This window comes from Gymnodraco acuticeps, unplaced genomic scaffold (genome assembly GCF_902827175.1).
Source record: "Gymnodraco acuticeps unplaced genomic scaffold, fGymAcu1.1, whole genome shotgun sequence".
Classification (NCBI taxonomy): domain Eukaryota; kingdom Metazoa; phylum Chordata; class Actinopteri; order Perciformes; family Bathydraconidae; genus Gymnodraco; species Gymnodraco acuticeps.
The window spans coordinates 4,163,102-4,190,156 of NW_022991375.1; the positions used below are offsets into that span (position 1 = coordinate 4,163,102).

The 27,055-nt window shown below is 40.7% G+C and overlaps 5 protein-coding genes across 13 annotated transcripts in view; 1 reads left to right on the forward strand and 4 right to left on the reverse strand.

Moving 5' to 3' along the window:
- pum1 (pumilio RNA-binding family member 1) overlaps positions 1-7,237 on the reverse strand; it is a 28,768-nt gene extending 21,531 nt beyond the window's left edge. For 5 of the 8 annotated variants that reach the window (XM_034240933.1, XM_034240927.1, XM_034240929.1 and 2 more), the window contains exons 1-3: positions 7,100-7,237; positions 940-1,112; positions 609-662 (exon numbers count right to left, since the gene is read on the reverse strand). In XM_034240933.1, the coding sequence (XP_034096824.1) occupies positions 609-662; positions 940-1,101 (216 nt within the window). In that variant the 5' untranslated portion in view covers positions 1,102-1,112; positions 7,100-7,237. The remainder of the gene's footprint in view (positions 1-608; positions 663-939; positions 1,113-7,099) is intronic. The other 3 variants (XM_034240932.1, XM_034240931.1, XM_034240930.1) reach the window with 1 other exon arrangement.
- Positions 1-27,055, reverse strand: part of si:ch211-193k19.2 (uncharacterized protein LOC100034574 homolog) — a 1,126,861-nt gene that overhangs the window by 890,458 nt on the left and 209,348 nt on the right. The gene's annotated exons all lie outside the window — the stretch shown is intronic.
- nkain1 (sodium/potassium transporting ATPase interacting 1) lies at positions 8,665-16,222 on the reverse strand. Its single transcript, XM_034241030.1, has 8 exons — positions 15,927-16,222; positions 15,361-15,727; positions 14,315-14,452; positions 14,129-14,209; positions 13,555-13,752; positions 12,882-12,942; positions 11,627-11,708; positions 8,665-10,716 (listed from the first exon to the last, which is right to left on the reverse strand). Exons 2-8 carry the CDS (start codon positions 15,436-15,438, stop codon positions 10,707-10,709), a joined length of 648 nt encoding a protein of 215 aa, XP_034096921.1. The 5' UTR covers positions 15,439-15,727; positions 15,927-16,222; the 3' UTR covers positions 8,665-10,706.
- On the reverse strand, positions 17,338-22,078 carry snrnp40 (small nuclear ribonucleoprotein 40 (U5)). The gene is made up of 10 exons (XM_034241013.1): positions 21,837-22,078; positions 20,743-20,872; positions 20,545-20,638; positions 20,060-20,225; positions 19,767-19,889; positions 19,443-19,563; positions 19,256-19,338; positions 18,960-19,021; positions 18,465-18,568; positions 17,338-17,625 (listed from the first exon to the last, which is right to left on the reverse strand). The coding sequence occupies exons 1-10, from the start codon at positions 21,945-21,947 to the stop codon at positions 17,576-17,578; spliced, it is 1,044 nt and encodes a 347-aa protein (XP_034096904.1). The 5' UTR covers positions 21,948-22,078; the 3' UTR covers positions 17,338-17,575.
- Positions 21,904-26,495, forward strand: zcchc17 (zinc finger, CCHC domain containing 17). Of its 2 annotated transcripts, none has more exons than XM_034241021.1 (7): positions 21,904-22,193; positions 23,137-23,315; positions 24,229-24,329; positions 24,408-24,499; positions 24,587-24,687; positions 24,813-24,961; positions 25,677-26,495. In XM_034241021.1, the coding sequence occupies exons 2-7, from the start codon at positions 23,177-23,179 to the stop codon at positions 25,842-25,844; spliced, it is 750 nt and encodes a 249-aa protein (XP_034096912.1). In that variant the 5' UTR covers positions 21,904-22,193; positions 23,137-23,176; the 3' UTR covers positions 25,845-26,495. The 2 variants fall into 2 exon arrangements, with proteins under 2 accessions (XP_034096912.1, XP_034096913.1); XM_034241022.1 differs by having other exon boundaries at positions 22,057-22,188; positions 25,677-25,844.

The following is a 27,055-nucleotide window of genomic DNA, read 5'->3' on the forward strand; positions in this document are numbered from 1 at the left end:
TCTCTTACTCATTTTGAGGGTAAACATAAAAGTTTTCCACAGAACAACACGTGGTCAGAGACTCAGTCATCTCGCTCTGCAGCTGGGCTCGGCCATTTGCGAAACACGTAAAGCGTGCAGCAGAACAAGTTACCAAAAGCCTTTTAATCAGACTAAATTGCTACTTATCAGATGGACTGGACTGTTTTTTCCAGGATTAGTCATGAAACATTTTAACATTGTTATTAAGGAGACACTTTATTGCCCTCACACATTACAGTTCACTTAAACCGAGACACTACTGATTCATTTCAGAGGACACTTCAGATCATCTTTATTAAATATTAGTTAGCCTGCCTGACAAGCAGTAACTATGAAAGGCTAACAGCATTACTACATGACATTAAAACAAACTCTACATACATTTAACTAATTGGTGTTCCTCTTAACAAACTACAGCTATGAAAACAATTGATATTCATGTATCTATTAGTTATGACCATCATAAACACCAGAGCCCAAGGTTATGACTTCCACCATCTCAAGCATGTTACATGTAATGTTGCCCAAATTCAGTTGAACAATATGTACACAGGTCCCGTCTGAATAACAGCCTCCTCCAGCTCTACCTTATGATACGCAGTAGCCATACTGTTGATGCTATGAGTTGCTATTGTTGTGATCTGCAGAAAATGACAAGTATAGGTGCTAATAGTTAATGAACAAAGTTGATAACGAGACATTTAACCCTTCACAGACTATTACTGTACATACAAATGTAACAATTATTAGCTGTTTAATTACATTTTGTGATGAAAAAGTGGATAAATGTAGTGATTGTGAGCTGGCTTGCAGGAGAGGGACAATAAGCAATGGTCCATTTTGGAGCCTTGAAGGCTTTAGTACTAGACAGTTGTCTGTCCATCAATGAACGAGATATGTCAAGGTGGTGGGCTTTACCTGCTGGCTGGGGGGCGGGGCCTGGGGGGTCTGCCCAATTGGAGGGGCATGTCCTCCGCTGCTCAGCACTACGGGCATGCTGGGAGATGTAGTTCTATGGTGGGGGCTGAATGAATCCTGCCAGAGCACTGCTTTCCTCTTCAACACACACACACTGCTCATTCCACCACAGCCTGTCCAGAGAGAAAACACTGGGTCAATGCATTGGACAAGCTTTAAGATAAGATCAAATAAGACGCTTTCATTTAAATAAATGTCTGACAAGTCATTCTCCATAACCAAATGAGGTGTTGGTGATTGAGCCAACGCCACCCTGATGAACATAATTGTAATATTGATGTATTTACACAGTATTATGAACTGTGGCGAAATTCCTGGAAAAAATTGCAGCATTAAGTTACTGCGAATTCCATCTGGACATTTCATATTGCTGCAGCTTCACGTTACAAAACAAGACAATAGGCATTTTTGACAGCCGACTTTGAACTATTGCAGGAATGACTGTAGCACGGTGACGCGTCAGACGAAGAGCTGCAGGTGAGAGGTTGCGAACCTCCAACCTCTAAGCCACATAACCAACTACTTTTACTTTCCCTGTGTGAGGTCATGTCTCAGGTCTTGCCTTTTTATTTTGTACTTACTTGTTTGCCTGTCCTTGTTTGTCTACCCTCCCTCATACTGTAAAGCGTCTTTGAGTTGTGAAAAGCGCTATATAAATAAAATGCATCATCATGTGTTCAATAATATTACATCAGAAAATGGATTATCATTTTGCGCACGTTAAGATGTAACTTATAAACCGGTAAATTAGTCTAATTTTAAGCAAACAAATCTGTTGTAACATAAATCCAGTCAGAAGCAGGCAAGCAAGTCAGACTTATCTTAGTAACTATGTCACAATAACTTCGTCTCGTGCCATTTTATACTCTACTTGCAACAAACACAATATGTGATCCATGTTTTACAACCCTACTGACCGAAGACAAAAACATGTAGCATAAGAAATGGGTCATGTAATCCAAAAGTGGTTTATGATCAAAGTGCAGAGTCAGTGTTGTTGTTACAGTCCCAACATCAGTCCTTCATGAATGAAAGAAGTCAGCAGTGTCATCTCATGTAAATAGATAAGGGCTGCACAATCCCTCATTTCAGCATCTGCATCACCGGACGCACAATGTAAACAAAAACAACTTCTTTTGCAAAGGAAAACTTGCTACACTCTCATTTTGCACGACTTATCTACAACAAGAGTTTATTACTGCTTGAGTGACATGCAGGCGCTGTATGCAGTGAACCACCAATAACAGTCATTCCTGCTCTATTTATCAAATAACCAAAGCAGACCCCACTAGCTGCCAGCCACATCCTGAAATTAAGAAAGAACGGGTGGAAAGAAACAAATATATGAATATTTTTTGCACAAAATGCTAACAGCTATCAGCTGTACTGAGTGTATACAGCACAGTGCACCATATTGAGTAATATAAATGGTTGGACCCCAAAAGTGCTTTTGAAGAATACAGATATTTTTTTACCCTAGACCACATTTGTCAAACTCAAGGCCCGGGGGCCAAATCAGGCCCTTGGTGGATTTAAAAAAAAATTACTATTAGATCTGGCCCGCCGGTATATTGCACGCACACCTTCACTCAATCCTGAGGGTTTCCTCCGCTCAGAGCCTGACCCCAAACATGGATGAACTTGCACCCAAGATGAGATGCCAAGTATCTGAACTAGCATCACAGAGCAGCAACCTGAGTTTAATGGATGTTTCTTTCTGCACTTTGTTTCTTTGAGGGAAATAGTTTTTTGAAAAAATGTAATCATAAGAAATGACTCCGGAAAAGCTGCAGATAGAGCCATAAGAAATGAATGCAACTGATTATTTAATGTTGTTTTTATAGGCAATAATTTAAGCTGTGTTAGTTCCAGGTTTAATCTGTGCAATAAGTTCATTTCAATACATTTTGCAATAAACATTGAACGAGTCCGGCCCTCGACTAGTATCGATTTTTTTTATTTTGGCCCACTGTGTATTTGAGTTTGACCCCCCTGCCCTAGACAAAACATTACAGCAGTTCCCGCTATAATAACCGTTCTTATTTGGTTGAAAATGTAGTTAGCTTAGGCAACTGATGTAATGTCCATTTTGAATGTAGACCTGCATATAACTCTGACGCACAGCGCTAATGAGAAATAATGTGATGTAAATAATCAAATGAGTTTAGTTGAATTGCTTCATTCGGTTTATAGGTTGCAGCCACGTAAGAGACAGCACTAAAATGAATCGTACAGTAAGTCTTACATTCTTCAGACAAAGAGGCAATTTACCATTAAAGCTACTTAATTGCTGATAATTACAACAAGAGTGCTGGGATCAACAGATACAGATATAAACCCAGGACTCACTTTACAAGCCGGCCCAGGAGGTAGCTTTATTAACGGCCAACATGCCCGTCTGCAGTCAGCACGACATACTGTAAACTTGACTAAATTGCTGGATGTGGCGGGACCCAAAACAACATGACAACATATTTTTACACAATCATTTTATTGAAAGTCAAGTTCCAGCAAAACTGCAAATATAATATTCTTTTCTGCTTTTAAAAGATGTTGTATTGGTTCATCTTTCTTTCTCTGCTACATGCAAACTTCACTTGTATTCATTTTAACAAGGCGTGACCTGTTTTTAAATGTAAAGCCCGTTCAGCTGCATGTCTTGTATGAAAGGTTCAATTTTGTTACCCATCTCTGGTTAAAGGTCTTCTATCCACAGCAAGTTGGTCATTATGTAAACCAAAGCTGCATGGCTTTAGGTGCTGCAGATTCATGTTTATAGTAGAAGTTCACAATGTTACAGCAGATATTTAAGACTACCACAGGTGCATATACTCAGTATCCCTTTCATCAAGAGCAAAACCGAATGCATAAGCACCACAAACATCCTTCAAAATTATAAAATGTAACTCAACACCCCTCTTAAGAATGACTTGTAATATATTTAACATTAGTTGGGATACATTTACCTGAACAACTGGCAACTAAGTGTATTGTGTAAATGAGAACTCTTCCGTAGGTTTCGCACAAGAGAGATTACTGACTTTATTTGCCAAGAAATTGAGACAAACTTGAGGAGAAGGTCAGAGGGGCACTGTCATTTAACCTGGGTAAAGGCTGTTAGACAGATCGTGGTTAACTGAGCAATGACAAACCAAAGACATATGTTGTGTGGATGCAGAGACCTCACAATTAGGTGGTTATTTTACAACCACTCCTTATCCAACAAACTCTAATCTCTGTTCAAATTAGAAGTTTCACATTAGTGTCCCTACAGGCCATGAGCAAATCACAAGCACTTCTTCTCACACCGAGCCTGACAGTGAATAATCGAAGCATGCCGCTTTCTCTGGAGTCTGCTGAAACCACTGTGCAACATACACCACCTCCAGAAAGACAACAACCAGAGGCCTGTACGACGAGGCCGGTTCAACATAACCTGGATATGTTTGAGTTACCTGGCTTACCTAATCCAAAACAAACGCGCTCTCGCTAAACGGTCCTACGACGCTGGTTATGAACTCGTTAACTCAAGCCAGCTTAGCCCTATCTAGTTAGGTGCGTTCACATGAAAGAGGTGGTATTTGGAGCATTCTACCAATCACAAACATGGACAAGCGTACTGACAGCACAGCGCATCATACTTCCTGAATGAAAAGTCAACTATAATATTAGACAAATATGAAGACATTAAACTTTAAACATCCATGACTTAAACACTTTATCCAGGATAAAAGCCACATAGCCTGCAAGGTGAATACAGCTGCTAACAGAAAAAGTGTTTGAATGCGTACATTAACAGGTTTATGATATGCCCCGTCTAAGACACGAGTGGATTTGACTTTAATTACATTTGACTCGAGTGTTTCGTCAACTTAATGTGTTGCTTAAAATAATACTTCTGCATACAGTATGTGAAACTGTAACGGCCCGTGCACACGGCGGCGTGCGTTGAAGCTTCAACGCTTCTGCCCATTCACTTTGAATGGGGTGACGTCACGCTTTGCCGAACTGCATTGATTCCCTTTGCTCGCGTTGCTCGCTTCAAAAGTTGAGCAAAGTTCAACTTTTGAAGCTTTGACGGAAGCGTCAGCCAATCAAATCATATGCCAGTACAAGCTCTAGCCAATCAAACTGCGTGCTTGTGTGTCCGGGGCGGGAGATTCATGTGATTGGTTGTTGGTCGAGTTTCAGACAAGCTCACAGGCAAGCTTCAACGCACGCCAACGTGTGGACGCTGCGTAAGTGTTGCACGACCAGATACGGCTCAAGAAGCTGACTCAGATAAGGAAATATATGATACATTATGATGTACTCACAGTGCCGTGGACTGTACGTAATGCTACTTTGATCCGGTTACTTGTGTTGTGACAGATAGTTAAGTAAGCTTTCTTAACGCTAATGTTATATTAGTCAGATTGCTCTGAAGATGGGAGGTGATATTCTATTTATTTTCACGTTTACAGTCAGTTGAATTTTGCCGACCGTCTTTCCTGCAACGGCAGTTTTTTAGTATTTCCTTTCTCCTGTAATATGACTTGATAGCTTTAAACTCCGCACACTGAGCTCTGATTGGTCAGCAGGCGGTGCTTTCAATGAGTTGATCTCTTATCCTGGAACCAAACCTGCCCCGGAGCAGGTTAGCCGTTCATCATTTGTTACCATGGAGATCTAGCCCTATAAGAAGTGAACCAGCGTCGTAGGACCGGAAACCCAGAGTTTTCCCTTTAGTTAGATCGCTAAGCGAAAATTCGGCTTCGTAGTAGAGGCCTCTGGAGCTGACCAGTCTCAAAGCATAAAACAAACCAGCCTGCCAAGTGGTCATTCACATAGGTACTCATGCTATTTTTTGCAGCTCCACTTTTCATTGAGAAACAAGGAAATGTTAGCTCTGTATTCCTCTGCTGCAAGTGGTGTAAAGTAACTAAGTAGATGTACTCAAGTACTGTACTTAATACAATTTGGGCAGACTTGTACTTTACAATGTTTTGCCAATTTGTAACTACCCCACTACAATCCAGAGGAAAATCGTGTACTTTTACTCCACTATATTTATTTAGTACCTTTGTTACTTTGCAGATTTTGTTAAATGATGTGAAATATAATCAACACTTAAATTAAACTTGAGTTACACCTGGAGTCAATCCACAACCCAACCTAACCTGCAGTATACAAAGTAGTTCAAATTAATAAAGTATTTTTATGTCAATACTTGTGTACTATTTGTATTTGCAATACAGGCCTTTTATTTATAACAGTATTCCTAGACTGTGGTATTTCTACTTTAGTACAAAATATGAGTACTTCTTCCACCTCAGTCAGCTACAGCTTGAGATCAGAACACCCGGAAATCCATAACACTGCCTTTCCTCAAAGCGAAACGCACACGGCTTGTAAAGCTACAAGTTATAACTTAGCACACCAAAGCATGCACGGTGTTCCACAGTCTAACTGGGTTAATCATTATTCAATACCGGGAATCAATCCACCGCATACCGGGCACAGACAGGGGTGTGACAATACGAGCAGGCAACCTGCAGCTAGCAGCAGATAACGTGAGGTGTCTCAGACTAAACATTTCCCTCCTGACAGACATGACACATACAAATGTAAAAGTATACTTAATAAAAGGTTTCTTCACGGTTACCGGGGTTTCCTTTTCATGCATCTGCGCCCCCTTACCCAGTCTCAGGACCTGTTATGAAGGGTTCAATGCCCATGTCTACCAACAATAACACGGCCTCCCGAAACAAGCTCGAACCGGTAACCAAACACGGGCTCTATACAATGCTTTCAACGTCGGCATTGGTGCCCTAACATCCCCGTGTTGTTTTTAATAGACACCCGGGGATGTCTACCTGTCTGCCGAGCCTGCGTCCCCCGTGACGCGGATGCTAACAAAGGCCCGAGAGCTGCTGTCTGGAGCGGAAGACCGACACAACGGGAGGAAGGAGGCAGGCAGCAGAAAGAGAGGCAGCCGCTATTCCCGCACCAAATACTACTTTTTACCCCCTCCCTGAACCACCATTGCAACAATACCGGCACCGATGCGTGGATAAGTAATCCCCCTATGTATCGCGACCGGGTAACAGGGGGTACTCACCGGCGGAGAGGAAGGATGGACGCGGATTTCGGCCCCAGTGTCTCTCTTACACCCCAGGCTTTCACTCCGACAACATGGCGGCTCAACGGAGGAGCAGGCGAGAGCGCTGCATGACGGGAAGGGATGAGAGAGAGCGTGCGGTTCATTGCGCCAACCGGGAGGGGAGGGAGGGCCATACCGGGACCGGTCCTTTGTTATGTTCTGTGTTTATTTTGCATTTTGGTTTTACTCCATTCATATTTGTATCAATACACAAAAAAAGAGCATTTGCCACACAGTCGTCTGTGTGATTGGTCACTAAAATGAACTACAAAAATAACAAAAACATGTTATTATATATTACCATAGTGTTTTAGTGGTTCTTACGGTAAATAGAAATGCTAATATCCACTTTTACATGTGGATATTATGTGATTTTATTATCGGGGGTTGGACTGTACGCCTACACAGTGTACCGGGGTCTCTACGGTAACGGGGAGCTTGGCAGCCATGGCAACGTGCTGCGCCACACGGTCAGCAGCAGTGAGAGGCTGCAGGATGCTCTGCTGCACCTGCGGAATGTGAGAGGATGGTGTGTGGCCTAAATAACAACAAAATACCCTTTTTGGGGTCTTTGGTAAGGTGCCACTAACAACCCAGAGTCTGCAGACTGGGGTAAATAAAACTGCCCTAAACCGGTAAGTGGGTTACGTAATGCAAAAAGATGATAGCAGCCCAGTAAAAAAAGAATCTATGGTAATCATATGGAAATATTAAGGGTAGGCTGATGAAAAATACTTATGTGGTCCAGTCATACTGGATTGAATAGCCTGAAGTGTAGTTTGACGATAAAGTTAAAGTTATAAAGTACATTTGAGCCTACTTACATAGAAGTGGATCCAGGATAAATATGTTGTCTTGCACCTCACAACAACAAAATACACAGGCTCATTGTTTTAGTTTTATGTGGTGGTTGATTTGTTTTGTTTATTAAATAAAAAATAGTTTAAACAAATTAAACTTGAATTACCACAGTCATCTGTAAAGTACTTACTGTAAAGGATTGCACTTTGTATAGCTACAGGGCCTTGTATAATCATAAAACCAAGAAGACAACAATACAATAATGATCTTTCTTTGAAATGATTAGGAACACAAAATCTAAATTTCTAGCATTTCATTATTACCATTTAAGAGGAACTTAAATGAAAGAGCTACGGTGAGCTCACTTTTTATCACTGCAAGAATAAACTAAATCCATTTATGATATCAAAGTGCTATTTTCTAATGTGGGTCTTATAGGTTTATGTTACACTGTGCTGCAAAACCAATTTCCCTTAGGGCCTATGTGGACAAATTAAGATGAAAGTTTTTTTTAAGTCGAAAAAAACGCATCAATATATTTACAACATATGAAAATCCTCATTATACAATTTCAGTTTATAGCAGTTTTTTATAAATAATCTTCCAAACTAATCCGGCAAAAATGCCATTCTGTGCACCTTAATCCAAATATTAAAATAATGTAATCAAAATTAGGAATAAAAGCACTCATTTGAATGTGTGTCTACAGATGACAAGTCATATTTAACGTAGAAAGTGTATTTTTATTATTTCAAACTTCTCCCTACACCAAATAAGGTCTTCACCTCATACCTGTCCCCATGTTCTCCTTTGTGCGTTCAATTAAAATTACAATAACACTTCACCATGACTTTATGTTTCTCTCTGGTCTTGGACTTTCTTCTGTGGAAATCAGTGAATGAGATGCAGAGGTGAATGTAGTTTTTGAAAAAGATTGAGAGAATTTGCTGCAGTTGGGTTCAAAGAGCAACTGACGTTGACGTTATCAAAAAAGGGGGAACAAGAGAAACAGGTATGAAGACAAAACTTTTATGTGTACCAATCTTCCCCAAGACCTACCCGCCCCCTAATGCAACCCCCCCTTTCTAAATGTAACCAACAAAACAATCATTGGCTGGTTATTTACATGCACAGTATCCCCACTGCTCCCCCCCCAAATAGACACACTAATGCCTGATCCCAAAGCCATCTGCATCCCTTAGCTTCAGCATTACATGTACAGTAGGCTGAGTGTATTTTCCGGAAAACTAAATATCCTGGCAAAGGACATTTGACTGGATTTTTTCCTGAACTTTAAAGTATAAGTCTGGTGATATTCTGTGTTTATCTCATTGTCAACCAATCGCATTAAAACACCAAAACCAACCATGAAATTATCCCATTGACTAGAAGTCAGAGCCTGATATATCTCATTCCTCTGTGATCCATTATTGTAACATAACTTTAAAAAAAGAATATTTAAAATTACATCAATGAGCCACACTCAGTGATATGTTCCTTCATTCTGATGAATCTAGGCACTGTAGTTTATTTTTTAAATGATCCCACAAACTGAGTCCTGCTGCTGTAAATACTCAGCAGTACAGCACACTCGCAGCTGTAAATAGTACAACAAATGCGTGCTTAAATCGGGATCCACGATATTATGACTTCACGATAATAATAATAATAATAACTTGATAACAATATTATGGCTATATCCAACAAACAAACAAATAATAGTGTCTATGACTTTGTTTATTGTGCGTTTTCTCTTTTTTGGCGAATAAATTACTTCCTTAAAAAAGGAAGACGGAGAAAGTTTGTGCATACAAAAACGATATAACTAGTACACTAATAAATAGCTAAAAGGCAACCAGATTAATTGATAAATAAAAAAATCAACAACGCTCCAACACTTCCTTCAAGAACAAGAGCTTGGTCCCAAGAGCCACAAGCTGAGAACGTTTTAAAAGTTTTGAGAGAGTGATGAACAGATCTGTTGGTTTTGGTCAATAATAAAATGTATGAAATATCACCAGCCTGATCCTTTAAGCAGTCTATCCTCTCGGCTCCACCTGCTCTGTTTCACTTCCGCAGCAGACCAGGTGGGTAATGTTCAAATCTTGAGTGTTATCAGTGGTTTTAACAACACAGGAGGTAAAGATGGCTTTGGGAATGGGAATCGTAAGACTGCTCTAGTTCGACATCACCACGTTCTAATACGACAACAGGTACGAGCCGTGCCTCTTTTTATTATGTGACCCCACCCACATACCCTCCCAACCCCCCCTTCACACACACACACAAATAAGGACCCAAAAAAAAAAGTCACAGGGACACCGAGTGGTAAGAGTCCAGGGTGCAACCACAAAGTACCAGCTAGTCCTGTGGTGTTACACAATCACACACAAACATACACACAGTTGTGAGAGTGTTGAGAGCTGGCAGTTTAGTGAAGTGTGTCCTCAGTGAATTGAAAGAGGTTTCCCCAGCTCTTGTTATCTGTACCTCCTCCTCCTCCTCCTCTTCTTCCTCCTTCATCTTATCACACCACCTGGCATGCTGGTTCTTCCCTGAGTTCTGTACATTCTATTCAGGGCAGTATTTCTTTTTCTCTGACACAAGCACACATGCATTCACGCACAGATGTCTCTCCCTCCGAGTGGGGTAAGTCCATTCTTCCGGTAAACTGTGACACACAGAGTGAGTGTATTGAGGCACCGCCGCTTTCCACCCACAGTGACACCGTCAGGGTAAGGCCTGAAGGGGGCGCTACCAACGGTTAACCAGCCCTGGGATGCAGAGAGGATGAGATCAGTGAGAGACACAGTGTTACAAATCAATGTAACGTACACTGTACTTTGATATATGTGCAGGAAAGGGGTATTCCACTGATTTTACACAATAAAGTTTGATTTACTCGTCACGAGAAAAACACAAGGCTTCTGTGGATCTGGAGGGAGTTTTTGGCAGTGTTCTTGGCCTAGGCTGTAACATTTATTTTCCCAGAATATTGCAGTTAAGTGATTTAGCTACGTATTAATTGGTTCGTTACCATCTGTTTGTCTTGAAGACAAGACCTGACTGCAAGGTGTGGTTAGCATCAGTTCTAAATGGATTGGCAAAATACAAATATCCTTAGTGAAGCTTAATACTGAGCAAGGCAAGAGAAATAATATAATATCAACAAAGACCCAACACGTGTCCTTAATAACTACTGTAAGCTGCAGACATCAGGAATTCATTTGAAATCGTCTATACGCAAGACAAAAAGGCGGATGTTTAGTTTGGTACAAAAGCCGATAGAATTGTATAATAGAAATGAAATTCCCTTTTATATAGACTGGTAAATATCCTTTTGACCTTTAACCCTTTGACCTGTGTTAGATACTCTTTCTCCAAATCCCTCTGTATGTATGTTTACTATTTTTTGGTGTATTTCTGTTTATTGTCTGGAATTGCCCCTTGAGGAACAAATACAGTATTTTAAACTTAATTGAAATACAAACCTGATCTAATCTAGGGACTAAAAGTCTGTACATATCTTGGTTTAAGCTACAGTGGTTTTTAATCTTAGTGAGGGACTCAAACACTAAACATTTAGAGTAACACAGAGCTGTACCAATAAGATCAAAAAGAAGGAAAACAAGGTATATTACAACAAAGTATATTAAAATAGAGCATGTTATATCTATAACTCACGTGTAAAGAGGCTGCAGTTGCAGATGGGAAGACTTCTGAGGAGGCTGGTAGCCGTACGAGTCAAAGCCACCGATGAAATCAACTAAAAAAAGAGAAAGAAATGACATCATTACACTTTCCCTTAAATATGTATTTGTTTTTTGACCAGGTGTTGGTTTCACAGATCAGATTCTATTTTGACGGGAAAACATATTGATGAACAACACCTTTATATCACTGTAATACACTCTGACATCAGAATCTGCACAGATGCCGTCTCACTGCTTCTATGTCACTGATACATCGTTCTAATCTTTCCCGATCAATGTGGAAGGAACAAATATATGTGGTGGCAGCTCAAAGAGAAAATTGTCCCAGATGTTCTGCATCAGTGGAGATTTAGACCATAAGTGAGTGATCTGGTTTGTGATGCGTGATGTGACATTTTAATAATAATATTAATCCTGTGATGTTTTTGTATAGTTGTAATTGCTTCTTCAAAATGTTGAAGAATGAATGTTCTGAGTTTATGAAGCAGAACACCATTTTTTTTAAAAGAAAACAATCCAAAGGGCTGCTTTTCCTAAAAATGTGTTTATGTTATGGTTAATTTAACTGTTTTCCTATCTGTGTGTTATTTTGAATGTATTTCTTAGTTAAAAATGTGAAAAACATCAAATGTTGATTTTTTATTTTGATTACAACCAAAACCATGACAACATTTCTATATATAACTATTAAATACTATGTGTGTGTGAACTTCAAGAATCCAGCATCAGCCGTTACATTGCTTGCTCTTATCATCATCTTTTCCCATCAGCACTTTGTTTTCACGTGCATATTATTCTGACAAAGCGTGCTGTTTGGACATGACACTTCCTTTTACAGGAAATGCATATGTCGTATTGTAACTAAAGGACCTAATTTACTTCATTAAGTGAAACATTGATGTGAGCACCATGAGGAGATTAAGCATTCCAACACACAGATGGCAGAGACAAGCACATGCCAGCAGACAGACTCCTTGAATCTTCTGACACATATCTCTAATATTCCCACAGATAAAGCGGTCAGATCTCCGAGAGGGAATTCTCTGCTGTGATTTAGCTCCGCATGAGCCGGCAGGAGAAGACAATGAGATAATAGCACTCACATCCAAAGTTGTGTATCGTTAACACAAACCCCCCTCCAGAGAATGACACAAGTAAACCTGATCGGCTGAACAAGGCGCTGGAGGAGGATCAACAAGCTTTTAGGAGAAGATAAGAGCACTCACAGCTGTCCTCGTCATCCTGGAAGACTTTGCTCACGTAGCAAGCGTAGACAAAGCCAAAGAGCTGTTAGAGAAGAGAGAGGCTGCAATTAAATGACTGCTGCTGTACAGACTGAGTCACAGCTGACTAAAGTGTGTGTCAATAAAGGGTCAACAAACAAAAATACTGTTAAATAATGTTTAGAAACTGTAGTATTTTTACAGGGTAAAATCGGTAAAGCTTCTTAAAAGCATTTTTCAACCAATTTCAAGGTACCTAAACCATTGATGGAACTTTGGTCATCACATCTCAAATGAATACATAAAGGCTATTGCAAAAATAAAAGTCTGGTAGGTTTGATTTACTTGAGTCATCAGGTGCAGGATGCTAGCAATATTTTTGCTTTACATGAGTGATTGTGAGGATGCAAAAATCCAGCATTTCTGTAGGACAGCATTCAAATTCAAGCATTTTCCTATCTTTGGACAAACATAACGTTTTAAATTAAACATTTTGAAAACTTCCAAGACTTTGTATGAACCCTGTGTGTGTGTGTGTGTGTGTGTGTGTGTGGTGTGTGTGTGTGTGTGTGTGTGTGTGTGTGTGTGTGTGTGTGTGTGTGTGTGTGTGTGTGTGTGTGTGTGTGTGTGTGTGTGTGTGTGTGTGTGTGTGTGTGTGTGTGTGTGTGATACGTACAGCCAATAGGACCTGAAAGGCTGAACTCAACACCTCTATGTATTGGTAGTCGAGGAGACACCCGGACACAGTGATGACATGGTGGTCGTCAGGGGCCATGTTGGAGTCCAGCACGGGCGTCACCAGGCAACCAGGACCATGCTCCATCCACCACGAGCGATGAAGGGATGTGTTGAACGTCATGAGAAAGTCCCTGTCCTGAACATGTGCACACATACATACACATATATAAAAACATGGCTACAGATAAGGGTTATTCTCATGGTTGAGTGATTAACTAATATGGATATATTTTAACAGTGTATTTATATTTCTTCTTTACTCTGTTTAATATCATATTAAACTGAATATCTCTGGATTTTTTGTACAAACAAAACACAACTTTTTCAAACATTGAAAGACCTAGGACTTTGAGAAACTGGGATGGAATTTGTTGAGTATTTTCTGATATTTCTAAGTCTTCCAAATTGTATCTCTTGACCACGAAAATAATCTGTAACTAAGTAATAATCTAACTCTAGACAGATGGAATAAAGCACATATTGCGTTACACAATCAGAACGACTGAACTCACCTGTGACAGGTTTCCAACCTCCAGGTAGAAACAGATAATGAACGAGTTCCAGCCCACCCAAAGGACCAGCCATACTGCATACTGCCAATCAGATACAGGGATCACTTTCTGCACACTCATGCAATATCAATTTAAAGTAAACAATAGCTTTGTGCATCTTTGGAAGGGGGGGGGGGAAATACTCACAAAGATAAGGTATCTGAAGCGAAACTGCACGGTGCCGAACATGCCCAGGATGACGGCCATAATGTGCAGGAAGTTGGCGAGGATGGGGGCCCATTGATAGCCCATAAAATCAAACACCTGCCTCTGAAGGGCTGCCACCTATGGGACAGTGGGAGGGGTCACGCACACATTAGAAAAAAGACATTACACACACAAGCGAGGATATATGCAAATTAAACACATGGTGAAACACACACACAGTGACAGGGACACACATACACAGGTCTGCCGCAGTTGTTTCCATGGTAACTGCCTGGAGCACCAGCCAGTCCAGTGACTGTAAAAGAGGAGCAACCCCCTAAAAGCGCCCCCAAACTAATGAGGATCTATGGGCCGAGTGAATCCCCCTGCCTCCCCACAACTCATCAGCACAGCAAACAATAGCCGGGATAACTAGCCCTCACACTGCTGTGCTCCATCATTCTAGAGAAATAGGCTAGCTGATACCATCTCACATTATTACACTTATTATGTTTTAGAGGGATAGTCAAGCTATTTGTAGCCACAAGACATAGCTAACTTTAACTCCAGAATGGAGGCCAGATGGTGAACAGGGCCTCCTTATCCCATCTCAACATTCACATGTGTTTTTGCCAGAATGGGGCTATCACCCCTCTCTCTACTACAGACATACCATGCCCTGACACCAAAGCACCCCACGTACTTCAAAGACACACACACACCCTCGCCTGTAATGTGGCATGGCACCAGCAGCTGCAACTCTAAGCATTTGTAATGTGACTGTACACACAGGCTGGACAGAAATTGATTACAATGTTCGTGTGTTGTGCGTGTGTCTGTAGCACGCTGCTCCAATTATATCATCATGGTGAGTGAGTGATTAGAGAGGCAGCTTTGACAAACAAACACACACACACACACACACACACACACACACACACACACACACACACACACACACACACACACACACACACACACACACACACACACACACACACACACACACACACACACACACACACTATATGTATACACACACTCACCAACTGCAGTGAACATATCACCAGCAGCGTACATCGTCCGTCGCACTTCCCCATCTTGGAGGGCTCGGGACGCGGCATGGAGCCCCGGAGGCTCCGGGGGAAGGACGGGTCGCTGGTCAGATCCAGACTGCCTGGCGGTATCAGCTCACAACATTCCCGGCTGAATAGACCTGCCTAAGGCCGCCGCCTCCTCCTGTAGCGTCGGTGTGGCCCTTTTCTCACAGCGAGTGACCCATCTTGGCAGTTTTTTTTGTTGTCAGTAAATATACCAATTACGAGCAGAGAGGAAGAAGAGGGGGGGGGCGTCACTTCACACCGGCCTGCTGCGGTCCGACCACCACCGACAACCGAATCACCTCGGCCACACCTTCCGGAGAGAGGACACACAAAGACACAAAGAGAGACGGAAAGCTGTCATAATCTGCCCCGGGGTATAGACAGAAATTAGCATCATATGATATCGGATCACACGGGGGGGGCGGTGGGGAGGAGGGGACCGACCCCGCGGTGTTACTACACGGCTAGCGTTGGGCTACACGGACACAAAGCAGCCCGTTGTGACTCACGGTTTTCTAGGAGAGGAAGAGTCCTTGTGCCCCCTTTAAACCTCGTCGTCCCGACCTCCGTCTCCTGTAACTGGAACTAGTTACCGGGCGGATCTGTTCACCAGCACCGGGCACCGAGCTCCGTCTCGCAGCGTCTTTTGTCAACAATCGGTGCCGGGGCAGGCGCAGGAGGAGCCGGGGGGAGAGAGAGAGACGAGGGGGTGAGAGAGAGAGACGAGGGGGTGAGAGAGAGAGACGAGGGGGTGGGGGCTCTCAGTCACCGCGACCCCCTCGAGGAGGAGCTGCATGGATTCTGCAGACCCGCGTGCGTGACTGCGCGTGGCCGAGCAGCAGCCCCGCGAGGCGTTCGGAAAAAACCGAACACAAAAGAAACGGGGGCTCGTGGCGGTGGTTCAGACAGCCGAAAATAACTGTGATCGCCTCCCACTCCCGTCCGAGCAGAGAGAGCAGCCCGCCGCTCGTCTCCTCGGGCAGCGGTTATTCAGAGCGAAAGAAACATAATTAACAGCCGTGTTTAATCCCAGCTACTTAATTTGCGAGGCGAGCAGTGCGATAGTCTTACAAAGTTAAGATATGATGAACAGTCAGATAATTACCGCTTAGTCGGTTATCACAAGGCCATATGACAATCAATGGAAAATGAGTTATCACATTTTCGTTTACTTACGCATAAGGCTTTCTCAAATAAAAACGAGTAAGCAGTTAAAACATTTTGTCATTTCTCTGCACTGTATGTAACTACTTCTCATTTTGTTTGAGTTAAATATTGTAACTGTCAATTTCTCCACCCTATGTAGCTCAAAGCACTGTGAACTGCCTGTGTTTAAAAGGTGCTAAACAAACGTGTCCTTGCCCCTTTCTAATAGGCTGTGTGAAGTGACCCACACATTTAAAGCCCTACTTAGTTGAGTAATCATGTTCATTGTGCAATTAAACAGCTGTCACATGCCAGAAATTATACACAGTGCTAATTAAACTGACTTAATGTATTACAACTAGATAGATATTTTAAATATTGTAAATATCAGTTACCTGTAAGAAGTGCACCATATCCTGCTGCTGCATTTCAACTCAAACGTTGTCTTTTTACCAAACAACTTATTTATAAGCCCTCAATATCGAAGTATTTAATTATTACCACTGTCAAGTAATTGTAATATAGTCAGAGCAAAGGCACAATGCTTTCTTTAGAAGTAGAATTGGATTAATTATATTAAATAACATTTTCTATATGTATCTCTACATTTTTGCTAATGTTGGCCCATGCTTTGACAACAGCAATCAGGCAAGCATTTGTTTGTATTCTGCCGACAAACAAATAACCACACACACAATTCATAAACTCCTTGGTGGAGAAAAAACGATTTTACCACAGGAATGGCCCACAATGACAAATGAATCCCACAAACAGTTTTTACAGAATACTCAAGTTTATTAAAAAGAAACAATTCAGAATAAAAAAAACAAGTCGTTGTTTTGACCAATGATCAACTTCAAACACACGTCCTGAGGTTGTTCTTTGACAAGCTGAAGCACATGAAATTACAGAGACTCCAAACCCACTGTCGGACACCACCCATCCACTTCTTAAGCAGGACACTCACACACACAGACACACACTCATCCAGGTGAACAAACTCTCACACTCCCTACTGAATTTCTCCCATGTAGAGCCTTTTATCACTGGCGCCAGACAGTACTGTGAATAGAGACAAAGAGAAAAAGATGATTAAACTTTTATTGTCAGTTGTGTTCTGAAACTAAGCCTTAGGTGAACAAATACACACATACAAAATAAGTGTTGGGTGAAAACCACATTTTAGCTAAACCACAAGAATATTAAAATATTATTCCCTTTAGATCCCCTGACTATCTTCTTAAGAAAACTGCAAAAAGTCTTTCAACATCTCTATTCCACACTAGGAACTGTGTTTTCTTTTTTTTAAAATGCATAACCGTTGCTTTGTTTAGACCTAGTGTCCACAAATATCTTGCATTTTCGTAACACTGAAACAGAGACTACGGAAAACGCTGATAAACACGTTTTAGTTTGAAAACTTCAGTACTGCGTTGGATGGGCTGAAACTGAGACTTTTGAAAATGATGATGCAGAAACTCGCTCGCTGCCGGACTGAACTTATTGGTCACAACGTCTGCTTTCCAGATTCGATAGCTGACATAACATTACCTTTTTCCTGAAAGAAACTAACAACATTACCATCGACTACATGTTGTCAATTCAACATGTATTATTAATTAACGGGGTTGTCCACCTTGTTGACTATTCTAGCAGTCGTTGTGAAAGTCTGGATTATGTAGTGCTACTACAGCCTACATGTGCAAGAGGAAAAACTATTATTCTAACGCACATGCCCAGTGTAACAAAATGGTCATGTGATTCTAAGTTTTTAGGCATGTTAGTCCGGAAAGAGATTATAAATGAAGCGGTGCTAATAAACTCACCTTGATAAATATAGTTTGCATTTGAAAAGGAAAATGTGTTGTTGTCAATGCATCCTAAAGTAGTGACTGACTCACCTATAGGCTCCTCTGGGTGAAAGGCGACTTCGTTGACGGAGCCGGCATGTCCCGGCAGCTTGTACAGGATTCTGCGTGATGTGGTATCCCAGATGTACACAAATCTATAAACACAGACAAGAAAAACAGCTGGAATGACTCCTGACCTAAGACAGCTGAGACATTGGACGGACACTGAAGGATTTTCATATTTTTGTTACAATACATCATGTGCTATGTTGTTGTATCAAGTTGTGCTGTTGAAGGTGGATTAAAAGAAGTTGAAAGAGTCAAATTGCATCGAGAATTACAGCTTGACAGCAATCTAAGATGGAAATTAAGTAAGTAATTATTATAAGTGCACATTTACACAAGTGAGTTTAGTGCATGCTAATGTCTTATCTTGAATTTAGTTTAATAGAAGCACAATCTCTAGAAATACATGTAAATGTACTGTAATAATGACGATTATACAAATGTCTATGTGTGAGAGTTTGTTTGTTTGTGTTGCCTCACCTGTCAGCTGAGCCGGCAGCTATCTTACTGCCGTCAGTAGACCAGGAGCACCTCAGCAAATTCTGAAAGACAGGAAGAGATGTTAGAAACAGCATTGTTATAAGAAGGACAAGAGCATCATGTGCTGTTTATTGCAAGTAAAAAAGTGACATATTTCGATGCCTTTTAGGGAAAAATAATTGTTGCTAGGTGGAACTTTTATTATTCAAATATTTTCCTCAATATATATACCCCCCGGATGGTATTAACAGTGGAAGAACATGTCAGTGCATACAGGTCAGAGTTATTGATGTTACCTTCTCAAAGTTGTGAACGTTGCCCTGGAAAATCTTCACACATCTCTCCTTGGGTGCAAATGGTCGAACATCCCAAATACGCACTACACAGAGGAATTAAAGAAAGCAAAATGAAGCATCTGGCCATTGCAATGACACTCTTATAAGCTTAAGAAAATTATTTTTGTTATACAAATAAACATCTTACCTGTGTTATCCATGGAGTTTGAGAGAAGGTATGATCCCTCAGAGCTCAGACTGAGTCCAGTCACTGAGTCACCGTGGCCGTGCATATTGTAGATCAGCTTGTTCTGCCTCAGGTCCCACACCTGCACAACATAGAAACAGCTGATGACGGAGTTCAAGCCACAGGACATACAGATTACACGCCTATATGTAAAGAACACAGATTATAATTATAATTTTCCTTATTGAGGTTGAAATCCAGGGGCAAGTGGAAAAACTAAAACATTTTCTTATAGCACATGAAATTGCAATTCCCAGGTTTTCTGTGTATGCTGTAGGCCAGTACCTTGATGTCATTGTCGATGCCTCCTGAAAGGATCTGATCACTGGTGTCATTGAATGTCGCAGCGAGCACCTGGTAGGTGTTCTGGAAAGTGTGGATCGCCCCTTTCTTACGGATGTCCCACAGCTACAACAGTGACAAACACATGTAGGAAGATTAACAGGAGCCTGATCAAATGGACTGGGGTACTTGAGATAAATTAAAGACCACATAATAAGGGTCTGTTAATGAGACTTGTGAGAGAGGATATCAAAATGAAATGAAATATCATCCAATTCAACAATTTATTATTATACCTTGACGGTCCCGTCATCACTGCCGGTACAGACGAGTTGGGGCCCTCGACGGGCTGGGTAACAGGTGTTAACGAAGGAGGTGTGGCCCTTCAGGCGCTTGATTCTCTCTCCAGTTTCACTGTCCCACACTCCTACAGTCTTGTCTGTGCTCGCTGAAAACAGCATGCTGAAATACAGGGCAAGAAAACACAGTTTGACACATTTATCCACCTTATTGACCATGAATTAGGAAGCATGGGTTTGACACATCTCTTGCCAGTAACCTAAGCCAAGTGATACATTTAACAAATGGAACGTGTGTAATCACGTCCAATTGTTTACAAGAACTAGATTAAATAGTTAATTTAGCTTTGAAGGTGGTTTTGCAAGGTAAGGAGTAAGTTGACTTGTATTGAATTAAATCTCCCCTTGAACTATAGTGTTTATTCTGAGGTTATGCTTTAGAATATATCTTAGAATTGTACTTAATCTGTGATCGTTCCTACCTGCCATCTGTGTTGTAGTGCAGTTCCATCACTGCTCCACTGTGGCCCTTCATCGTGGCATAATTGTCACAATCTCCGTACACATTCCACATCACTGCAGCAGAGAAACACAGTTTACAACACGTTATTCACAGTAACTGAAATATGTTTGTAAGTTTAACCAAGGACGTGTGAGCCTCAGGATTTTAAATATCTTACAAATGAGCCTATCAAATCCCGAGGAGGCCAGCGTGGATCCGTTGGGGTGAAACTTGCAGCAGTAGACCTCGCCCTCATGACCAGACATCAGCATAATGGGAGCCTGCAGGCTGGAGGACCGTGGAGGACCCTATGGGAGATGAATTAAAGGTCAATATATATGATTAATTTAACATCAGCATTACAGCCCAATAATAAATTAACAGTTGTAAATGTTTTCAGCATAAAATGTGTCAACTAATGAATAACCACACATTTCAGTACAGAAAAAAACAAAGATATATTTGAAGCTATTCAAAAACAATCTGTCTTACATAGACTTTCTAGGCCAGTTATGTAACAAAACAAATAGGACATGTGTCATAGGCTTTTGTTTTAGCTAATACTATGTATTTTGACCCCGAAGATTCATAATGGCTGTGCTATGTTGAGCATCAATAGTTTTCCATAATATGTAATTGGTTAAGTTGTACAGTTGATGTTTATTGCAGTGGATTTAAGGTAAACACGAGTTTTAGTGGCTTTTGTCTTGAAGCTGTCTAAAGCAGTTTCAACTTAGATAAACATTATAACCTTCACAAATGTAGGATGTAATGCAAGGGTATTGTATGAGACTGCATTCGTTTAAGCAAGATATAGCTAATACTTAGAGTGCATTACATTTACTATAAGAATTTCTTTCTACATGATTACTAATACATTTTTGTCAACTCAAAAATGTTACATTTATGTTCATCACAGTAGAGTGCAAACTGCATTTTAGAGACTTGCAGATTAATTGATTCGAAATGTGACCTGGTAACTAATCTGTCATCTAAAAAACAAAAGATATTAACAATAAAGACATTTTAAGTCTATTTCGGTTTTTTCCAGGCCTTGTTTCTGAACATTAAAAACACATCACAGTGATGTTATTTTATTTTCCTGCGTAGGGGTTTAGCTGGCCACATAGTTCCATTTATGCACCTAAAAGCAATTCTTAGTGCACTTAAGACGACATGTAGTTCATCAATGTAGTAATTAATTATGTGTTTCAGTGTTGTTTGCCTCTGATAGATATAAATGAGGACTTTGGTTGTCGTTACTCTACGCACCATGGCCACGAGTTGCTGGGACTGCGCCGCCGCCACCAGCTCCATCCGGGGCCGCTTCACGGCGGCTGGAACCACCGCCATGTCCGCCGGTCTCTTCTTGGGTTCAATCATCCTGAGATAGTCAACAAGAAAAGGCAAAAGCGTCGGAGTTATTGCTAGAGTTTATAAAAAATGAATGGACGTCTTTTTCGGAGGGACGTCGAGCGACAACGAAGAAGAACAGGAAACTACTTCCGGTGCATATGATGCATTTGATTGGTGGAGGCCTGTACCGACTGCACTGATTGGTTCACATGGCTTGTTGGTAAACTGACCTGCCCCGGATGTTAATCTGAACCAGTTTTGCTAAGACGTAAGGTAACACTATTTTATTTGTATGTTTTCTGCAAAATTAGAAATACGTTGTACACTATCTATGCAATTATCGATTGGAATGTATACATCGCGTACGGACCGATTATCCTATTGTTGGTACTCGGGATAATCGTGTTAGCTAAAACAATGCTTTAATCTAGCGAGCTAACGTTAGCCTCATTGCTACTTTTCAAGCTAAGCTATTATGTTACAGCAGATGTAAAGTTAAACATGTGTACTGTAATAATAATAATACATTTTATTTCTATAGCGCTTTTCTTGAACCCAAATACGCTTTACATTTGGGAGGGAGGGTAGACAAACAAAACCAAAAAGAAACAAAGAAACAACAGAAAAGTACTGTAGTCTTTTATTATATCCGAAGTGCGTCTGCTTATTATGTATCCCAATTTAAGAGAATTTAGCAGCATTATTTTTCTAATGCTAAATAAGAAAGAGGGATATTTGGTAACTACACAACATTGTATATTTTAAACTCAAATTATAATGTCTTTATATTGATGTGTTAAAAAGACGTTTAATTACATTTGTGTTAAAATAACTCTTAAACAATTTTAACAATGTTATTTTATGCAATTTAATATACTTTTTGTTTAGCCATTTATAAATATTAGCCCACAGGTATACAATACTTTATAATAAAGTACAGTGTCCCTATTACACAGCTTGATTTACACACCATATTAGATGCCATTATTGTTTATTAGTTTGAAATAATGGAGTAGTTTTAAAAGATGCACTGGAATAGTGTCTTATCTATATCAATAAAATGAGTGTTTTCTGTAACTCTTGCTCCAAAATACTTGATTTGGATTGTTGTATAGGACTTTATATGGACTAAAACAACCTCATCTTCAAAAGGAACATTCACGCCTATATTTTTGACACCGCAAGGAATTCAATTATTCAACTCTCAATCTTCTAGATCTACTGATTGATCCCTGTTGTCCCCGTCTGCTGAGAACATGTCCGACAGTGATGGCCAGGCACACGAGCCTGCTGGACTGGAGGGTCTGCCACCATTACACAGCATTTCCAAAGGAGAGGTGGTCTCTGTGCAGACATACGGAGCCTTTGTGAGACTGCCAGGCTACAAGAAGGAAGGTGGGCGAAAGTTATAGACTTTTAATATAAACATTTAAAAATCTCAGAAGGGGAAGAGTCACATGTACACAGTTACATTCACAATTGGAAGAGAACGTGCTGTAAAAAGCTTAAACACCACCAAATACAGAGGAGTGAGTAGCAGACAACAAAAATAACAATATTAAACCTTTAGGGGAATATTGTAAAGCTTGCAATGGGTGAAAGCACTTAAATCTACACTGACATGAACTATAATGAGAAACAAAACTAAGAAACATGATAAATCAACACCTGCATCCGCTGCCAGGTAAAACCACTGCATCATGGGACTTTGGCCAGGGCCAAAACCAATGCAGTTAGTAGAAAGAACACAGGAAGCAATAAGCAGCCTTCTTTGCAACGTGTCTGTCAGTGATTGATGGAGCTGTCTCAGCAATAGTTAGCAAAAGAGGCTGCAAGGCACCTAAGCTACATGTTGCTACTAGATTGGGATTTCAACATTATTTCAAAACTCCTCCTCCGATTGCACTATGGATATTCAGTTCTGCTTTGTTTTGTATAAAACAAAGAGGCTGTAAAGTGTCCTGCAATATGTGGATATGTTACATAGAGCAAGCATTATTGTATAATGTCTTATGTTAGCATAGTGACACAGTGGGAACATGGACTTCTTTAGTAAAGGGTTAGAGTGTTTGCCGTTGGTAAGGGTTGCTAAGAAGTTGAACACATTGATGAATCAAGATGTCATTCATATGTTCTATTTTCACCCTTTACTTAATTTTTTATTATGATTTGCCTCGGCACAATCGTCCTTGACCTGCATGTCATACTAAATACCTGCTGTTCGTTTCCACCACTGGAGGGCGATATAAGCAATGTTTACTGTGAAAAATCCATCATCCAAACCATTTTTTTTGCATTGCACATACAGGCCTGGTACATGTGAGTGAGATGTCAGCATCGAGGGTTGAGAATGCCTCAGAGATTGTCGATATGGGGGAAAAGATCTGGATTAAAGTCATTGGGAGAGAGGTAAGAAGACACACACACACACCATTCTGTGTCAGTGAAGTGAGCAGAAAGACTGATATCTTGTGCCCCATCTCCCAGATTCAAGGCGACAAGGTGAAGTTGTCCTTCTCAATGAAAGCTGTCAATCAGGGAACAGGACAGGACTTGGACCCAAACAATGTTAACGGAGAGTAAGTGCTCTTGGTTTTACAATATCTGCAAGTTTGTGTCTCAACATGTGTGCACAGACTTGCAACATTGTCTGTTTGTGGTTGCAGCCAAGATCAGAGGCGACGTAGGAAATTCAGAGATCACACAGGCAACAGGATCACACTGGAAGCTGTTCTCAACACAACATGCTCAAAGTGCGGCTGCAAAGGTACTACAGTCATATCTCGAAAGACAGCAAACAAAGATACTTCATATGTTTTTTTTCACTTTTCTACCGTGATATTTGCTTGAAATCACTTTTAAATGTACGTAGTAAATCGTTACTCTTTTCAGGTCACTTCACAAAGGACTGTTTCTCCACTCCGGGCTTGCAGTACGCTCTGGTGCCTGAAGAGGAGGATGCAGCGTCACGGCAACAACCACTGCTGACCCCAGCTGTTGCACCACAGCTAGACTCAGACAAAAAGAAAAAGAAAAAGAAGGTAAAATCATGACAGTTACTGTCCTGCATCACTTCCTTTTTTCCCCCGAACGTTCCTTTCATTTTGTATTTCTCGGTTGTGAGTCATCTGACACAACAACCCACATGTCTCTGATTCGCAATGCATGACTGTAAGAGATGTAAGACGGCTTCTTGAGAATCGACAAAAATGTTGTCTCTGTGGTGGCTTTTCTGCTGATGTAATGAAAAGTAAATGTTTTATGACTGAGTTTTGAGGAATTGAACCGGCTGTCTCGTTGCTTATAATCTCTGCATGGTCTATGCTCAAGATCCTTTTGTTGCCACATAATAAGAGGAAAATAAAACGGCACCCACCCCTTATCCGACTAAGATGAAGCACCTTAGATACAGATTATCACATTTATTGAAGAAAACATCTTCGAAATGAGATCTGTGCAAAAATCCTTTGATCAGAGACCTTCAAGGCAAGAACAGATATCAAGTGAATGCAGCAGTACAAACATCATTTGATTGGCCCTAATGCAGAACACGTGTCAATCAGTTGAACCTGTTGGGCAAAAAATAAAGGGTCCTCTATAAAGAAAGGTAAAGGAAGACCAAAAACCCATTGAATATACACAATTGGCAATATGTACAACCAGAGAGAATATACAACAATAGAGATACATTCTTTTGTACATTATGCTTCCGATATAACGCAAATCTTACATTCTCCTTGTATTTATATCCTCCAGGAGAAGAAAATGAAGAAGAAGAGGAAGAGGGAGAGGAAGGAGTCAGGGAGCGACAGCAGCAACAGCACCAGTGACGAATGCAAATCCAAGAAGAGACGCCACGAGCACGACAAAGAGGACAAGAAGAAGAAGAAACACAAGAAACACAGATCACACAAACACAGCTGAGACAGCCGCACATACGTACGCAACATACATATCTTCAGTCACACACACTGCAGCTATCACACAGACGCAGAAGAGGAAGTGGTTGGCATCAGACTGCCAGATATGTATCTTTTTCTTTTTCTTTTTTACCCCTCCACTTACAGTTCAATATAGATATCTTCGACCATATGGGTTAACCCATCTTATTTAAAGCTTGCAGACTTCCTATCAAATTTCCAATCTAATTATGTCCAGAGGGTAAAGGGTTGCAAAATCACAAGCCCCACTTGTCCTAAAGTAACCTCTGGCTCCCACTCAGAGGGAGGAGTGTACTCATACTGTATGTAACAGGATAAGTGAAACCAATATGGCTGCAAGCGGCTTCCCGCATGGAATCTAGATATTGTTGCACATCAGACTTAGATTTAAAATCCTTAAAGTAACCCCCTCAGAGAAATCTACACACAAACAGGAAGTAGTACAGACAAACAGGACGTGTAATACCGCACATGTGAGTGTGACAGGATCCTCAGGTTGTGTACTAGAGCTGTATTCAGTTCATTCTCCATTAGCATACGTGTGTCTTTGTATAGCTTTCAACACACACAGCTGTTTTCCTGCATGTCAACTGTTAACTCCATTAAAGTTGTTTTTATTTGTAAACAGAAAAAATGCCTATTGAAGTCTTTGTTCTCGGCCCTTGAACTCATAATGTTGCTGTTTTTAAGTAAGCCCATGTGGGACCAAAACACACACACGCACACAAACATGATAATGGACGTTGGGGCTGTTCCACCCTGGGGTCAAATAAGGTCTGGTCATGACTGAGCTGATGGTTTGACACGTCAGGTCATGTCCAACAAGGTCAAAGGCGCAAAGTTGACATGGCAGTGTTTGTTTTTCTTTCAAAAGATAACCCCCTGTCAGTGAAAGACAAGATACGGAGATGTTAAGGGATCTGCATTGTGCTTCTTTTGACCCTGTCTCAAAAATCCCTCTTGGGGGATTGTGGAGAAAAGATTGTTTCCAGCTGCAGTGATTTGATACAACTCCAGTTCATTCTTCAGTCTAAAAACTCCTCTTCTTTTTTTACTTCTCCTTTCTGCCCTTATTACCAAACAGATGTACAAATTGGATGTAATGTGGCCAGAATTGTATTGCACATAATTACATGATAAATGGAAACCAACACAAGACTTTAGAAATAAGAAACTACTTTGCATATTTGTTTA

Coding starts and splice junctions, on each gene's coding strand:
- nkain1 (XM_034241030.1), bottom strand. CDS start 15,438: ATGCCGCGTCCCGAGCCCTCCAAGATGGGGAAGTGCGACGGACGATGT. Junction 14,210..14,314: donor GCTTCAGATACCTTATCTTT/GTGAGTATTTCC, acceptor TCTGATTGGCAG/TATGCAGTATGGCTGGTCCT. Junction 13,753..14,128: donor AGGTTGGAAACCTGTCACAG/GTGAGTTCAGTC, acceptor GCACATGTTCAG/GACAGGGACTTTCTCATGAC.
- snrnp40 (XM_034241013.1), bottom strand. CDS start 21,947: ATGATTGAACCCAAGAAGAGACCGGCGGACATGGCGGTGGTTCCAGCC. Junction 20,873..21,836: donor CCCAGCAACTCGTGGCCATG/GTGCGTAGAGTA, acceptor CATCTCCCATAG/GGTCCTCCACGGTCCTCCAG. Junction 17,626..18,464: donor TCACCCAGAGGAGCCTATAG/GTGAGTCAGTCA, acceptor CTCTATTCACAG/TACTGTCTGGCGCCAGTGAT.
- zcchc17 (XM_034241021.1), top strand. CDS start 23,177: ATGTCCGACAGTGATGGCCAGGCACACGAGCCTGCTGGACTGGAGGGT. Junction 24,500..24,586: donor CCAAACAATGTTAACGGAGA/GTAAGTGCTCTT, acceptor TTGTGGTTGCAG/CCAAGATCAGAGGCGACGTA. Junction 24,688..24,812: donor CTCAAAGTGCGGCTGCAAAG/GTACTACAGTCA, acceptor TACTCTTTTCAG/GTCACTTCACAAAGGACTGT.